The sequence below is a fragment of the Thunnus thynnus genome, chromosome 17, assembly GCF_963924715.1.
Source record: "Thunnus thynnus chromosome 17, fThuThy2.1, whole genome shotgun sequence".
Lineage (NCBI taxonomy): Eukaryota > Metazoa > Chordata > Actinopteri > Scombriformes > Scombridae > Thunnus > Thunnus thynnus.
This window is the reverse complement of record NC_089533.1, coordinates 13053375-13069776: the sequence shown is the minus strand read 5'-3', so window position 1 is coordinate 13069776 and position 16402 is coordinate 13053375. Positions and strand designations below refer to the sequence as shown.

Genomic DNA, 16402 nt, shown 5'->3' with positions numbered 1-16402 from the left:
ATGTAGGGAGTGACAAACAGGAAATATTATTGACTCAACCATAACTTTCACCTTAACTGTTGAGCTAGATGTTTCATTTTTTCCTCCGCGTATATATGAAAGCGGGAATCAATTGCTCTAACATTGAATGATTGCAGAGTATAGTGCCAGAATGTATACAGCTCTTATACAGAATCATGTTATGCTTTCCTGTCATCTGGTATTTTATTGAGAAACTCAACTGTTTGGGAAATATGTGTACAGCACACAGATTATTGCAGATTTAAGCTACCATACTAACATCACCAGCAACTTGGATGGATTCAATTTAGCTCTCTTCCAGGATTATGTTACGTTTTCCTGTTTTTCTGTCATCTGGTCTGCTTTTATTGTGAAACTCATTGGGAAATATGTGTACAGCACAAGGATACTTGCGATATAATATAAAGATTATGAAATGAACAGTTAGAACAATTAACTGCTTGGAACATGGCCAAATGGCCTGGGAATGGTTTGTGAACGCACTTAATGATTTTGTTTTTGCCCGTTCCAGGTCATTGGGGGTGACTGTGTGGGAACTGTTTGAGCTGGGAAACCAGCCGTACAGACACTACTCCGACCGACAGGTACTGACATATGCTGTGAAGGAACAGCAGCTTAAACTACCCAAACCCCAGCTCCAATTCCCCCTGGCTGAGCGCTGGTGAGACATAGTTGCACGCCCACACACTCATGGAGACATACAAACACATACACCAGCTGAAACACAGAATGTTATATATCTTGATGCCATATAAGCTGCCTTTTAGACATTGCTGATAACTAAGCCTTTCACCTCTCACTGATCAATAAATGTCCTTTATACCAGCACACTAGTCAGCGTGTCCTATTTTCAAAATCGGTTTCTGCTTATGGTGGTGCACCACTCCATTGAGGCAATATTTCTCTTTGCTAGCACGAGCAGATGATCAATACTCCCTATTCTTTATGATCCTCTGGCATCGACCAGAGTTGAATCACCTCATTCATCTTTACCTGGGAATCCAGCCAAATATTGTTTTTATTTAATTCTTTTTTTTTAATTGTTCCCCAAAAAATTAAACATCTTTGGTACCAACACTGAGGATTCACAGACATACACAAACACATGCAAGGAGGAATGTAAACATCTTCTAACTATGTCAGTATCTGCACTGCACCTGTTTCATACTTTATATGTCTTTGAGCTTATTTCATTGAAAAGTACTTGGTTTTGTTTGAGAGTGCTGACCACAAAAGTTCTCTTTTATATCTCCCTGTTGCAAATCTAGAATCAATCCTTTAACTTCTGCCCATTTCTCTGCTTGTTTAAAAAACTTTATTCTTAAGACTTCAATAAGTCCCTCTGAGCTATTTGACATGCAGAGTTGAGGAGAGTGACATAATTATTACTTTGTTTTTCTTCTACTCTCTCTTGTCTCTGATCTTTTCTCTCTCTTATTTTTATGTGCAGGTATGAAGTTATGCAGTTCTGTTGGCTGCAGCCAGAGCTGAGACCTAGCAGTGAGGAAGTACACCTTTTGGTTACATACTTGTGTGCCAAAGGCTCCAGTGAGGCTGAGGAGGACTTCGAACAACGTTGGAATGCTTTGAGACCCAACTTGCTTGGCAGCGCCTCCCACACAGCTACATCCACAGCCCTGGTTCTGACCCCTACACCTGCCTCAGCTGACGACCCTGGTGCAGATCAAACTCAGGCAGTGGAGCTGGCCTCCTCTGCTTCATCCTCCTTTCCCCTCCTAGAGCACTTCTCTGACAGCTTTCACTCTGACACAGGAGATGACCTACTGACTGTCACAGAGACCAGCCATGGTCTCAACTTTGAGTACAAGTGGGAGCAGGCCCGAGCTGAACAGCCCTACTGCTCCTCCTCCACCAGTGGGCCACTGGGCCAGGGGAACCCACATTACCAAGATATCTACTATTCAAGTAAAGGAAACACCTCAGGGGGCTGCAAGACTGACGGCCTGACCTCAGGCATTTCCCCATCCTACTATGAACCCGAGCACCCAGGTGTGGTCCCAGTGTTGAGTGCCCACAGCCCTTCAGTCAGCAGCGAGTACTATATTCGCATAGAGGAGCCAGTAGAGTGTAACATTAACCTGGATGATAACGAGGAAGACTACAGCCCAGGACTGGAAGCCAGCAACAGCAGGTTGTCCTCTGAAAGTCGGACTGGTTCATCCATGGCACAGCCCAGTGTTTATTGGTCAACTGCTGACAACACTAAATCTATTGCCTATGACTCTGATTCAAGTCCCACTGTCCAACTAACCATGGAGCCACTGCTGAAACAGGTATCCAGCACCAGTCCTATAAAGCTAGGCCACTCCCACAACTGCTTCTCATCCTACCAGAGCAACACTGTCTACTGTGAACAATCAACATACAAAACAGGCCAATCCTGTCTGTCTGAACTGGATACGTCACCAGAGCCACGATCAAACATTGTCCATCCAGTGGGGGGCTTAGAAAACCCACGCAATTTGTTGCAAGCAGTCAGCAGCCCCAGCCTAGGGTTCTGCGATCCCTACCTTGAAGCAAGCACAGGTCGTAGCGTGGTTAATGAAAGCTGCCATAATATGATGGGTCCCCTCAGAAAGACACTACCCATTGTTAACCACATTAGCATTGATGTAGGTACAGATGATGGCCTGCTGGTGGGCCAGCGGAGGGATGGAGACATTGATGATGACTTTTTCTCTGAGGGAGAGGCCACTAACTGGACCTCAAACCATTCAGCGAACAATAATAGCCTGAGTTTTGACAGCAGGCAGACAGGCAGTGGGCATGAAAGTTATCTGGACCTTCAATATACAGCTCACTCTAACACAACAGAATTATGGTCTTTGACTAAGGCCACCACTAAAACCTTCCACAGCTCCAGGTCTTGTGGCACCTTGGAGGCAGAAGGAGGTAAAGCTGCTAGCAATCCCAGTGAATTAGGTTCATACATTCACTTGTGTCACAAAGAAAGAGAGGCCACTCCAATGGAAAATAACCTACCTGTAGATAATCTAAGAAGTATTGATTCTCTTATCAGCTCAAGTATGAATGCCAGGGGCACAGAGGGTGAGAAATTAGAGGTAAAATATGAACAGCAACCACTGCTTAATGGAGAACGACTGTACTCTGAACCTAAGATGATACCTGAGGCAAGCTATGTGAAGTCCCCATCCTCTTTCAAGGAACCTCAGACGGGTCAAACTGGAGCCTTGACAGACAAGCAGAGGGGTAATATCTGGGAGGGGGTTTCAACAGGAGTCTCTGTTGGTCTGAGAGACAAGAGGCTAACCTATCCAGAGACATCAGAGAGTTGTAGAGTGTTAGACAGCAGAGTGGGCATCAGAAACTCCAGCATTAGCCTTGTTGAGCTTGGGGATTACAGTGAGGATGATGACGATGACATTGCAGATATTACATCAGGGATCTTTGCCGACTTCAACCTGGACTATGCTGAAGCAGAGGAGGAAGAGCTAAGCCCACTGAAGAATCCAGAGGGAACTCCTGACTCTGTAGACACTCTTAACCTGTCCTCATCAATGGCAAGCCCCTGTGACCAGGCCTTCAGCCCAGATCCCTTCAATACCCCTGTCCTGCCCAAATCACTGGACAGTGGATACGACACAGAGAACAATGAGTCTCCAGAGTTTATCTTCAAAGAGCTTGGAGATCCCCGAGGTGGTGACAGGAGCCCTAGGCTGGGTGGAGAAACTGAACTTGTTCTGCAAGTGGGTTTAGGCCAAGGTGTCTGCACTTCCACCAGCACCTCAGAGCTACAATTAAAGGGCCTGACTGATAAGAACCCATACAGGGATTCGGCCTATTTCTCTGACTATGATGCCGAGAATGAGAGAAGCCCTCGAGAGGAAGGCAGTAAGTTCTTTACAGGTCCAAATAGCCATGACTTGCATGCTGAGAAATTAAGCTCTAACAGAGATGATGATCATATCAAAAGGAAATTCAACGACGAGGAACATTTAATGAATCTGAGACATATCAAAAGCTGTGTTTTGGCAAATCTCTCAGAGGCTGACACAGGTTCACGCCATCCCCTTTCCACTCCTGGGTTGTCCATGCTGTCACCATTTCCTCCGCAGATGGGCGGCTGCCTGACCAAAGAGTCTTCCCCTGCAGATGATGATCTTGGATTGGAGACAGAGAACTCAGTAGAAGAGCCCTCCTCAGAGATTAGCTCCTCCATTGTGTCTGAACCTTCCTCTACTGTTCAGGAGGCCTCAGCAAACCACGAGGAGGGGAACAGGAGAGCAGAAGATTGTTCCCCTGTCCAGTATTTATGTTCTGATTCCACCATAACTGACTACAGAGACGAGGCCCCAAAAGAGAATGAAAATGGTGATGGATCCACAGAGGAGGAGGAGCTGCCTGAATTCAATCATGACAACGAAGAAACAGAGGACAGAAGGGAGGGTGTGGGAATAAATGAGGAAGATTTTGAGGACATAGACGCAGAGGAATGTGACTCACAGGACAGTTTATGTGAAGAATCCAACGGCCCTGCTGACCTGTCCACTTCCTCATCGTTGTTGGAGCTGTGCGGAGAGAATGTAAGAGCTCCTCTGGAGGAGGCGGAGGATGAAGATGACTCGGATGACAGTGAGTCTGATGAAGAGTTGAGGACCTACAACATCCAGGATGAGGACAGTGAGGAGAGTGAGGAAGATTTTACCACAGTGCCAGTGGTGGTAAGCGACTGCAGCAAGGCTAGACACCTCCGCAGCCTCCTGAAGATGCCCACCTTGCTCACCCAGTCCTTCTGTGATGAGTTGGAGAGAAAGAAAAAAGCTGTGTCTTTTTTTGATGATGTCACAGTGTTCCTTTTTGACCAGGTATGAGATGTAATTAGGTCAAAGTTATGCAGTATGTTTGTCTATTAAAGATTATGTATGTGTGGAATATTTTTGTTTCTGACTTCTAGGAGAGCCCCACGGGAGAGCTGGCTGACTACACCTTCTCCACAGGAGCAGAGTCCAGTGGGCAGGAATCCTCAGAGGAAATAACTTCTGACCACCAGCCACAACCTGACCCTGAACTTGAAGCCCAATCCTGTGAGACATACTGTGTTTCTGAAGAAACAGATGGGAACAACTCAGAAGAGGGTAAGTTTTTCAAGGACGTAAAACACCATACTTCCTAGTTCACTTATCCCAAATTGTTCACTATAATTGTGACTGTGTGTATTCAGGTGGGGGTTACGAGTGGGAAGATGACCTTCCATTTGAGCCTTGCCCGTCTTCACCTGACACCATCCCTGAGCCAGACTCCTCACCCACATCCACACCCAAGAGTCCTGAGGCTCCGAAACCTGCAGCTGTAGCACTTAACCGTTTTATTGTCTCACGATTTTCCATTACACACGTCTCCGACCCCCACATGGGCACAGCAACAGGTCTGTATTAACTGTCTTCTATACAGAGTTTGGACTGTTATATAATGTCAGTTTATTTGCATGAACAATATGACATCAATACCATCATCAACATCAACAACATTGTCACAAACATGTAATATGTTACAATATGTTATGTTAATATAATGTTGTAGTCTTAACAGTTTTTTTTCTAAATTTTTTATTTGGTGCACAGTATGTCTTATTGATACTCCACCAAAAATATTTTAAGTGCGAAATAACACTAGGAAACGTGGCTGTTGGTGGTTTAAGCAAACATAGCCATGTGTTACCAACATAAAAAGGCTTATGACTTTAACTACAAACATAATCTGTGTATTGAGAGATATTTTGGTGGATAATTGAATGTTTGTAGCATACTGAATCTAAAGATGGTGAGTGGAGAAGGGAATTAGTAGTGGTTTGAGAAGTTGTTATTTTCCTGCTGTGAAAATCTTTTGAATTTGAATTGGACTTTGTTTCACTGACATGAATTCGCTCTATGGGGGTCAAAACTGCTAATTTTTAAAAGCTACATCTCAAGCACACAGTATTGACACTTTAAACATGTTTTTGGGTGGAGTATCACTTAACGCTGTTTGATTAAACGCAATTGTAAAGCTACAATACTTATTTTCAATTGATTGTGTCCAACAGGGAACAGTGAAGATAGTCCAAAAGATTGAGTGCCCTACGCACGGCCCCGACTGGAGGAGGACGAGTTTCTTCTCAACACAGAAAAGCAGCATTATTATATCTAGATGTTATACAGAGTTTTATTTTTATCGACGTTTGGGGCATCTGACCCTGGTGACCCTTTATGAGACAGTGCCTCATATTGTAGTGAAACACCCTTGATGATTTGCACACTTTGTTTTTTTTTTTTATTTTGTGAAGAAAGAGTGATAGCTGCTGATATGGCAACCTGATTTAGACAAGCAGGAGAGTGGATATAAAATCAGATCATATATTTTGCAGAATTAGAAAATTATATTAGTTTTAACATACAGTATATGACAATAACTACAGTAACTTATTTGCTCAATGCAGCATCAACTTCTGTTGGTGACCTTACAGGTCATTTAATTTGTGAATTATAAAATAATCATAAAAATAAGAGGATAAAAAAAGAGAAATGAGAGGCTTTCTAGCTGCTCCTCTCATTTGCTGCCTTGGTCCATCTGCTTACCACTGATCTGGCATTTTTAAAGACTGTTATAGCTCTCATTGTTGGAGCCAGAGAAAAAATGCTTGGTGATTGTTGCGTACAAAGTTCTGGTGGATTTCCAAAAACAAAATCTGACTCTTTTTAACAGTTGTGGGTGGTGGTGACAATGTTTGAAGATGGAAGTGCTGAAACTTAGTCTTCATTCAAGTTTTAGACTCTGACAAAGCAAAATGATGTTGACAGTTGGACTGAAAGGAAACACGGTGTTGTCACTCCCTAATTTTCACCACCACTTGCTCTTGTTAATGATGACTTATTGCATCTGTCTAAAGCACTTTGCATAGCCAAACTGGGTCCTTATTTGTAGAAGTTGCTCTACATCTCCCCATCCTGGAATGAAATATGTGAACATGTGAGACTCCCCATTTGTGTCCACAGTGCCAGCTACAGGTTCACTTTATTTTGTGGCACATTAGCTTAAATTACGTTTCATCTGCAATAGAATGACACCAAAGGGATGGAGAGGTGTTTCAACACAATTTGCCAGTGTCATGTCAACATGCCAGTCATAAATGTTGAATGTCAGTCAGTATCATCTTTATGCATCTTTTTCTATGTCTATGTATTGTCCATAGTCTCATACATAAAGTTACATAATTCTATTACAATTGTGCTGAAGCCCGGGTCCGAGGTGTACAAAAAAAAAGACAAACTAAGACATATCTCACATATTGTACGAATGTTATATCAACATGTAGCAGGTAGCTTGACTTGAATTACTACTGCTGTATCGACAGCTCCCTTCCCCTCTCTATCCTTCTGTAGCTCAAAGTGCCAATTCTGTTTCCTCTCACCTTGCCTTTTAAGTTCTGCAAGAAGAGAAAACATTGCTAGTATTTTTGTACGAGGATTTGAAAAGATGCAATCCAGGATGACGATCTCTCAAATTTGCCAAAGAGATATTACAAAGCCCATTGGCTAAAAGTGGCAGACATGTTTGGAGAAGATGAGGATGAGGTGGGTTGTTCTATGCACCAGTAGTAACATCATTGCTGTTTCCATTTCTCCCTCACTCATGGCTATTGTACTATCCCAAACAAATAAATCCAAATACTTTTTCCCTTCTTGTGTCTGTGATATATTTATCTGCAGTAATGTCCAAGAAGTATATTTTTCTGAAACATAAACCATGACAACATGACACAACACATAAAAGTATATTTGTGCCCATTTAGATTTATTTCTGGACAAGATAATTTATATGCACTTTCTGTACAGTACAGATACAATACAAACAGGGACAAAAGTGGGAAATGGGCAAAATGAAAGCTATACAAAAGTAAAAAATGCATTTGAAATTTGCTGCCCGAATGAGCTATGTAATAAAAGCGTGATCATATCACTCAGTGTAGAGGACTCTCATCCATGGGTAATTAATTTTTCATGTTGTAACTGTTGATTTATTGCAGTCTAAGAGGCATTTTAGCTCATTCACATACCATACACATTCTTGCTTTTCACATACAGTTTCACTATTATCCACACACAGCATACTATACATAAATGCCTCTGCTTTAAGCTCTTGTCCCAGATGAGTGTATAATACTGAGAATGAATGATCAAAAGCTATGATAATACTGTACCTTATCTGATAAGCTACCACTCCCTCAAAGCTAAATATTATAAAAACTCCATTATGTATGCATTGTATTTCACCTCTTGGCTATCTGGCAGCTTAGCTATTATTGTAAGTACAAGAGAAGGAAAGAATAGCAATTCAAAACATTGTATTATTGCGGTGGAAATGCAAATTGCACTGGAGCATGCTCAAGCAAAAAAAAAAAGAAAAAAAAGGTCAAGCAAACAAGACAAAAGGGGACATAATCCCACTGATATTTTAAGAAATATAAAAATACAAGTAGAACTGTGATGCATATGCCCTCAAACCAGTTTACAGGATGATTTGGTCAATGCTGCCTGAAGCATGTTTAAAAAAAAGTAGAAGGCACAGTTCCCACATTGTAAATCTGGGTATACTGTATCACAACTAGTAAATATATAGTTCTATGTCACTTAAAAGTAAAAGTACAGTTTACTCACCGACTGTCCAGTTCTACCTATCTGTGGCAGTACCCAATCTACACTCTGCCATGAGTGCATATTACAGTGATGCACTGAAAACGGTTATTGACCATCTTACCGTATCTTCACCCTCAAACCTCACTTAAAAAACAACTAATGCAGAGAGTGTCTCCTCGCTGTCCATTAATGTAAATAATCCTCGAATGAAATTTACAGTGTATAGTGTTGAAGAAAACAAGATATCCCATAGTAGAAGTGCAGATAAATAATAATGTGACGGCATCACTAGTAAAACCTATTAGCCATACCTTATCCACAAGTGGTGTGATCTAAATAACTAATAAAATCTACTGTCACACTTGCACTTGAATGTTCAGAACAAGACATCCAGTGTTTACCTGCAGTGCTGTGGAAGCGTTTGCACCGTAAGTACTCAAGAGTGAATTTTCACGGCAAATAAACTAATTTTTTAGTAGTGTAACATGTTCCTTGAAGTGATTTTTTCCCCCCCTAATCACACTTCTGGGCCCTCTTGTGATAACATCAAATAATTCAAACATGCCAGTGTTGGCCATTTTCTCTCTCTCCTTATGAAAAAAAGGGCCCATGAGTGCACATAAGGGGGCAGCAGTCCGCTAGTAGAAGATGGGTGCAGATCGGTCATCAGTGAAGTTGGGCCGGAAATAGACCTCCAGGGAACGGTCACTGTGGGGAGAGGAGGGGTGGGGCAAGGAACAGTGACAGTTAGGTTGAACACATTAATGAAAAATTTTTTTTAAAAAATCTAGAGATATAGAGTCAATTATGTAACCATACCCAAAAAAATCTGCCTTCCTTAAGTTTTTTTTTTTTTTTTTTTTTTTACAGTAAGTTGAGCAAATGATTGCGTTATGTATTGTGAGTTTTAGCAAGCATGTAGTGAGAAAACTCTAGTAAAGTCAGAAAAGATCAATAAAAGCGAACCAAAAAGAGCTTGAAATAGACATGCATGCAGGATTAGTGTCTTCTCTGTATGATACTGTGTTACGGACACACACAAAAAGTGATTCTTTTGCAACCCAAGGCCTGCTGGACTGACAGAACCAAATGCTGCCACATCCAAAGAGGTCAAAGGACAGAAAAGACCAGTGATTCCCCGCATCCTACTGCAGCCAGACAGCCAATGACAGCATAGAAAACCAGGCAGTAAAAAGAGAGAAAGATAAAAGTGATTGGTTGGCTGAAAGGCGATGGAGGCTGGTGACTTACGGAGGTCCTGTTCGCTCAGAACCGGGACAATTCTGGACCCAAACTGGAAGGTAAAGAGAACCCTTGGGTTTGAATGGCTCATCTCTCAGATCATGCATGGGTCACATTTTGTAACGACACTGCTGGTTAGTCTGGTGCAAGATGAACATACTGTAGGTTGATAATAATAACTGTAACTGAAATGAGGGATGGAAAACAGAAATACACACTTCATGCACAACATGCTGTTTAGTATGCTCCTTTTCAAATCCAAAACTGTGAGGAAACATGTCTGCAGCTTGTCTTAGTGGGTGATTACTGTAAATGCAATGCGATCAACAGGCAGGTATTTCTGAAGTTGCAACTGCTTCAAATGTGTGTATCATCAACCAAATACCACACATACACAGGCCAGAAGTTCACTTGTATACAACCAAAACGGAGGTAAGCAGGCAGGCAAAGTTCGCATACTCACAAAACTGTACACAACACCACCACACACAGACAGTCATTTTTTTTTTTTTATGGTGACACAGAGAGCAGCACGGATGCTATGGGTGTCAGGGAAAGGGGTAAGGATGAAACTGCATGCTTAAGTCACCGCCGTGGCTTGAAATGATTCGCACAAGGGTGGCAGTTTTGAAAAAAAAAAAAAAAAAAGGAATTCATTTAAACATTTAAGAAGAAAAAAATCTGTTCAGAGCTTTTACTTTGAAACAGGAAGAATGTTAAACAAAACTGAAAACGTAATTGTCAGTGACAGAACAGATTTCTCGTCAGACCAGACTGTTTATTAATATATAGAGATATGTTTTATTTAGAATACCTTTGTAAAAAGTCACCATACATTCAAGGTCAATTTTTAGTATCACATTTTCTGGTATCCCTCCACAGCATGCATAAGATAAACACTTCAACTAATCAGTAGTTTCTCACTGTTTCTGGTATTTATTTTTTTTCTTCTTTTTTTTACAAGGACAATAATTGTTTTAAAAGAAAAGACCAAAAACTACATAGCCACTCAGGGAATACAATCATAAATAACACTGAGAGCTGCAAAAGCCGTGGTTGTCATTTAAACGCAAACTAATTCATAGCTGTTATTGAGGATAGTCAATAAAAGATTGAAGACCCCTCCAAACTCACTGTAGCATCAGGAAAAAAAAAAAAAAAGATCAAATTGAAGGTTGCTGGAGTGAGACATTTTATTTTAACTGACAAATCTGGCAGTAAGTCCAGCCAAGAATGGTGAAAAGAAGGATTCCGTGGGGCTTGAGGGTTGAAAGTTAATTTGAAAATTTATATTAAAAATGTTTTGCAATGCTCATAATCCAGTGCAATTTGGTGGACTGACGGAAACAAATTTTATATATATATATATATATGTATAGATATATATACTGTATATTCTTGAAGCTCAATTTGTAATTTTGCTTCAGTTGCACATAAAATATGTGTTTATTAGAAAAAAGAAAAAAAAAAAAAACAGATGCAAAGTAAGGCATATGACACACACCCTCTGGACAGAAAATCAAATCTAGCACTGACACAAGGAAGCACAGCGCGACCTATGGGATCTCTCAGAAAAAGGAACATTGTAATCTGCTGCACAGCCTTACTTTGAACAAAGCTTTGAGCGTGTGTGTGTTGGCAGGGAGCTCGATAATACTGGGCCCATGTGTGCTTAAAAAGGCCATTCAGCCAGTGGCTTTAGTACAACGACACTGAAGTCTTTTGGCACTTGTACAGTACATGAACATGTCCTTTAGTTTGACAAAATGACACAACCATGTACATGCATGAAAGACAAGCAGTAGCAAAGGCAGTCTCTTGAGAGATCAGTCCATGATGGTGGACTGTGATCAGAGATAGAGTATTCAGAGTCCATATCGCTGCATGCCGAGCAGGTAGGCCCCGCTCTGGCTCTCGCGCTCAACGCAATCCTCCACCCACCAACCGCTACTGTCCACACCGGCACCACCAGCAGCAGCACCCAGGATGGACGGAAGGAGGAAAGGAGTAACCCGGGGAGGAAGAGAGGACAGAAAGGAGGGATGAAACTGGCCTCTTCCACTTGGAGAAGGGGTGTGTGTGGAGGCAGAGGAGGAGAGGTGGAGATAAGTGGACAGGAGGGAGGCTAAGAGGAGGGGAAAGATGGGGAGGAAGAGGCCCCTGTGCTATCCGGAGCTGTCTGTGTCTGTCTGTATGTCTGTTCTCACACAGTCGAAATCAATTTGCCATCAGGACTGTCACTGTGGAACAAAGAGAGAAGGAAGCTTGCCAGGTCGGACACACTCAGAGAGAAATGGAGAAAGACAAGACAGGCACAAGGAGGCAGGGTAGAGTTTAGGAGAAGTGTAGGTAGGTGGGATCAAGAAATCTACTTTGCCCCACCTACAACTACAACTCCAAACACACCTGCCGTGATCAGGAAGATTGGACTTCCAATTCCCTCATCAACACTGTTTTTTTTTTAATCCAGATATGCCGGTTGGATATTATTGCCCATCCATATAAACAGACTTGAGCCAATGTTTTCCTCTGTCGCTCACTGAATGGTAGATAAAGCCTATACGTTACTGTTGATGAGAAAATCATCAAGTCATCTCCTTAGCTGGAGGGATGTAGTAATTAGTCTTAGATTAGTCTGTTGGGGTGAATACACCCTGCAGGACAGTGTTGTCTCAAAATACTGATTCAGAAAGAAAAAAACACATTCAGAGCAGACAAGAGTATGTAAAACAGCTTGGCACTGGTGCCCAAAGCTCCAGGCTGACAAGCAGTGATGACTGAGATGAGGTCAGCATGATGTCTACTGTCACAACATGTATTCCACCAGACACCAATACGAGTGCATTTACACTCTAGTCCATTTCTCTCGCTCACACACAGCGTCTCTCCCACAAATACACACATATACAAATATATAAACACACACACACACACACACACACACACACACACACACACACGTACACACGGATGTACTCCCTGATTGGACAGCAGAAACAGGGCACAGCATAATTCCTAACGCTAACCTCAAACAACCCTAGTGACTCAGCAAGGACTTGATAGGATTACAGTTCAAATATACTGGGCCAAGAGCACTCTGACAATAAACTGAGACACTCAGCCCGCTATACTGCATTCATTACTTTAAAGAGCTATTAAAAAAGTAAAATAAGCAAGAGCAAAGAGGAAAAGACAGAGGACACAGTAAAAAAAAAATATATATATTCAAAGGAAACACTGTGCATATCTGATGAGGTGGGGATTTTAACACTACAGCAAAATGAAATTCATTGCTTGAGCTTAATTAGAATCCTCATTAGTCCTATATCATTTAGTTGATGGAAAGGAAATCAATGGCCAACTATTTTGATCATTGATTAATTGTCTAATTCATTTATTGAGCAAAAAAACCCCCAAACATTCTTTAGTTACAACTTCTAAGATGTGAGGATTTGCTGCTTTTCACTTTTTTTATATCCTTATAAATTTAATATATTTGGGTTTTGGACTGTTGGTCAGACAAAACAAGTAATCTGAAGACGACTCAACAGGATTGTGATTGACGTTAGTTAAGATTTTCTGACATTTAAGGATTAATCAAAAAAAAATTAAAAAAAATTAAAAAAATGAAAGACAGCAATCAAGAATAAAAATACTCCAGCCCTACTCTACTCATACTATATAAATGTGTACTTTGTTTTTGACACTGCATGGAACTGTAATAGGTTTGCCTCAGTGTTAACAAAATGCAGGAGTCTAACAAAGTGTCCCAAATCCATACGCCATACTTACTGCATACAGTATGTATTCAACTGTCATAATATACTCTTTCTGCAGCTAGGTACGATATCAAAGTACTTCCATATTTTGTGCTAGCATAAAATGATGCAACCAGACGTCAATCCAATTGGCACTTTGAGATGTCACTGCCAGTTGAATTTAACTGAGAGAAAGCTACAAAATAATTTATTGAGATTTCATTTGCATCTTTCTCGAGCTGTCTAATCACCATCTACAATTAATTTTATTTTCTGCAGCTGTGAGTAACTAGTCCATGTTCTTTGTGCATTGCATTATGACAATTATCACAATGGTGTGCATCAACAGCGCACTAACAAATCAAGCATTTTTCAGTATGCATACTGACTTTTTTGTGTATACTACATCCTGCTAAGAATTTTGTATGGAGCATTTAATTGGGACATAGCATATGTTTAGCCATTGCCTTGCTGTCTCTTGAGTGTTCAAGCATGTTGTAGCTCAGGTGAAAGAGACTGGCTCTCATGCCTTTGTCTTGTGATAGAGCACACCTTTCATTACACTTTCCAAGTCAAATGATTCAGATGTCAGCAGCAGTCATATTATTACTTAAAAGGAAGGTCAGAAAAGGCACTTACCTTGTGGCAAAGCGACCATCATAATCCTCAATAGCAGGCTGAAAAAGATCAAAAATAACATTTTTCACTTTGTGTGCATAGATACCTTGGATTGAAGTATGTGCTATACTTAGAAACATACACTAGGTGGAAGCAGAAACTAAGCAGAAGTCTGCTTTTCAGTTACTGCAGGATTACTCATATTCAATTATGCAACATAAAACTTAACCAGATGGGGGCTACAAATTAACTGAGCGAGTGTAACAAGTGTAAAATTGTATTGTTCACAGATACTACACATGTCAAATTGTACCTACCTGTGTGCCAAAGCCTGCCATGCTGTAGGGGCGTGGGCGGGACTGTGCTAGGCTCTGTGCCAGCAGTCGGGCGGTCAGGCCGTAGTCAGGGGTGGGCAGTGATGCATCACTCTCCAACAAGTTCCCTGTGCTGCTACTTTTCCCATGATGCAGGCTGGGACAGGAAGAAAATAAAGGCCTCAGACTTACACTCATTCGGGCTCATTTAGCTGACATGACGTATGATTGAGAACTGTTACATACTTCACTCTGAGCTTCTCATTGTCACTCTCAGGCAGCACACGTGTATAGGAGAAGGGGAACCAGCCACGCCTGAGAAAAGAGAAGACCTTGTTAAACTTAAACTCTACATTCACTGTACTTAAACACTGGAAACATATTTATCCAAAGTCACAGTAGGGATTCAGGCGAAATAGAATAAATTAATATATTACTTACATTTTGTTCTTCTCGTTCTCCCCATAGTGCCAACCGTCGCGAGCTTCAGGCACTAGAAGGGTAATGACATCTCCCTCGGAGAAGCTGAGCAGGGTGCTGTTATCACCCGCGGCGTGGGAGAAGATGGCCTGGACACGAGAGCGCCCGTTCTTTTCCAGGCCTGCTGCCATTGAGCTAGACCTGGGCAGGGTCCGTGTCTCTCCTTAGGAGTTTTGTAGACAGAGATAATGGTCAGAGACATAATATTCAGTCCCAGAGTCATAAATGCTCTAAATAACTGGAGTCTGCAGTGACAACTAAAGGTAACATTTATGTCTTTCTCTATGTCTTTCTTCCTGTAATGCTACTGTTTCTCATTAGATTCAAGCAGCGTTTGGATTATCTTCTTACCCACGGGGTTCTTATTCTTGGCGGGGGCAGGCCTGCGGACAGGGAGGGTGTTGGAGTAGACATCGCTGACCTGTCTCTGAGGCTGAGCCTGGGACGGGCCCTGCGCCTGGGTCTGAGGAGACGAAGGCCTGACTTGAGACACAGACATATTTCCTCCATCCGTCCAATATTCCTCACCGTGGACTCCTGTTGTCCCATTGACCATGGACATACCATCAGGGCCCATCAGCCTCTGGAATGAACCAGCGGACATATGGATTTATGAGTAAACAGAGCTGATGTGATATATTATGATTTACATATGCTGCATTTCTATTAATTCACACTGATTAAAAAAAAGATAAACTATAACTTGAGTTGACTTTGAAGAAATGTCAATTAAGAGTTCACCTGAGTCTAATCTGTCTGACTAGACTGAGATGAGTCATTTGTTCTGGTTTATTTTGGTCATCTGTATGAAGCAGTAATATACAAACTATAAGAAAAAGAAAAGACACAAAAGACAAATATGAAGCCTTGCATCTCCTAAACTCACCGCTGGGTGTCCGAGGCCACTGCCCATAAAGACAGCCAGCTCTGGAGGCACAGGAAGAGGCTGGGCTCCGGGGATGGGGTCTGAGATGACCAGGTTGGATTTGGAGGTATGCAGGGGGCTTGTGCCCCCAAGTGCAGCAGAGCCCATCTGCTGGGCCAGCAACATGGCCCTCTCTGGCAGCTTGTTGGGATCTGAACAGGCTTGTTGCCACACTGGAATCTTCTGGGTCAGAAGGTCTTTACCCTGGAAGGAGCAAGGACAGATTTAAGAAACAAAACAAAAAATAAATACAGACACGATGCAGTATTACTGTCAGAGAAGCGAGTTTTTGATACAGCTGTAATGTGACAAGGAAAAAAAAGCAAGAAGAATTTTCTTTGATATACCTTCAATAGCTCTCTATTCTGTAAAAAAACATTTAGTCCTCAA

The 16402-nt window shown here is 41.7% G+C and overlaps 2 protein-coding genes across 10 annotated transcripts in view; one reads left to right on the top strand and one right to left on the bottom strand.

Moving 5' to 3' along the window:
- Window positions 1-7716, top strand: part of aatka (apoptosis-associated tyrosine kinase a) — a 35845-nt gene extending 28129 nt beyond the window's left edge. For all 5 annotated transcript variants that reach the window (XM_067571458.1, XM_067571457.1, XM_067571456.1 and 2 more), the window contains 5 exons: window positions 533-682; window positions 1472-4868; window positions 4958-5138; window positions 5225-5428; window positions 6086-7716. In XM_067571458.1, the coding sequence (XP_067427559.1) occupies window positions 533-682; window positions 1472-4868; window positions 4958-5138; window positions 5225-5428; window positions 6086-6114 (3961 nt within the window). In that variant the 3' untranslated portion in view covers window positions 6115-7716. The remainder of the gene's footprint in view (window positions 1-532; window positions 683-1471; window positions 4869-4957; window positions 5139-5224; window positions 5429-6085) is intronic.
- Window positions 7717-7812: 96 nt separating this feature from the next.
- baiap2a (BAR/IMD domain containing adaptor protein 2a) overlaps window positions 7813-16402 on the bottom strand; it is a 51799-nt gene continuing 43209 nt past the window's right edge. The window contains exons 8-15 of one of the 5 annotated variants that reach the window (XM_067571464.1): window positions 15974-16216; window positions 15439-15670; window positions 15049-15250; window positions 14854-14922; window positions 14611-14764; window positions 14315-14352; window positions 9927-9969; window positions 7813-9383 (exon numbers count right to left, since the gene is read on the bottom strand). In XM_067571464.1, the coding sequence (XP_067427565.1) occupies window positions 9942-9969; window positions 14315-14352; window positions 14611-14764; window positions 14854-14922; window positions 15049-15250; window positions 15439-15670; window positions 15974-16216 (966 nt within the window). In that variant the 3' untranslated portion in view covers window positions 7813-9383; window positions 9927-9941. The other 4 variants (XM_067571461.1, XM_067571462.1, XM_067571465.1 and 1 more) reach the window with 4 other exon arrangements.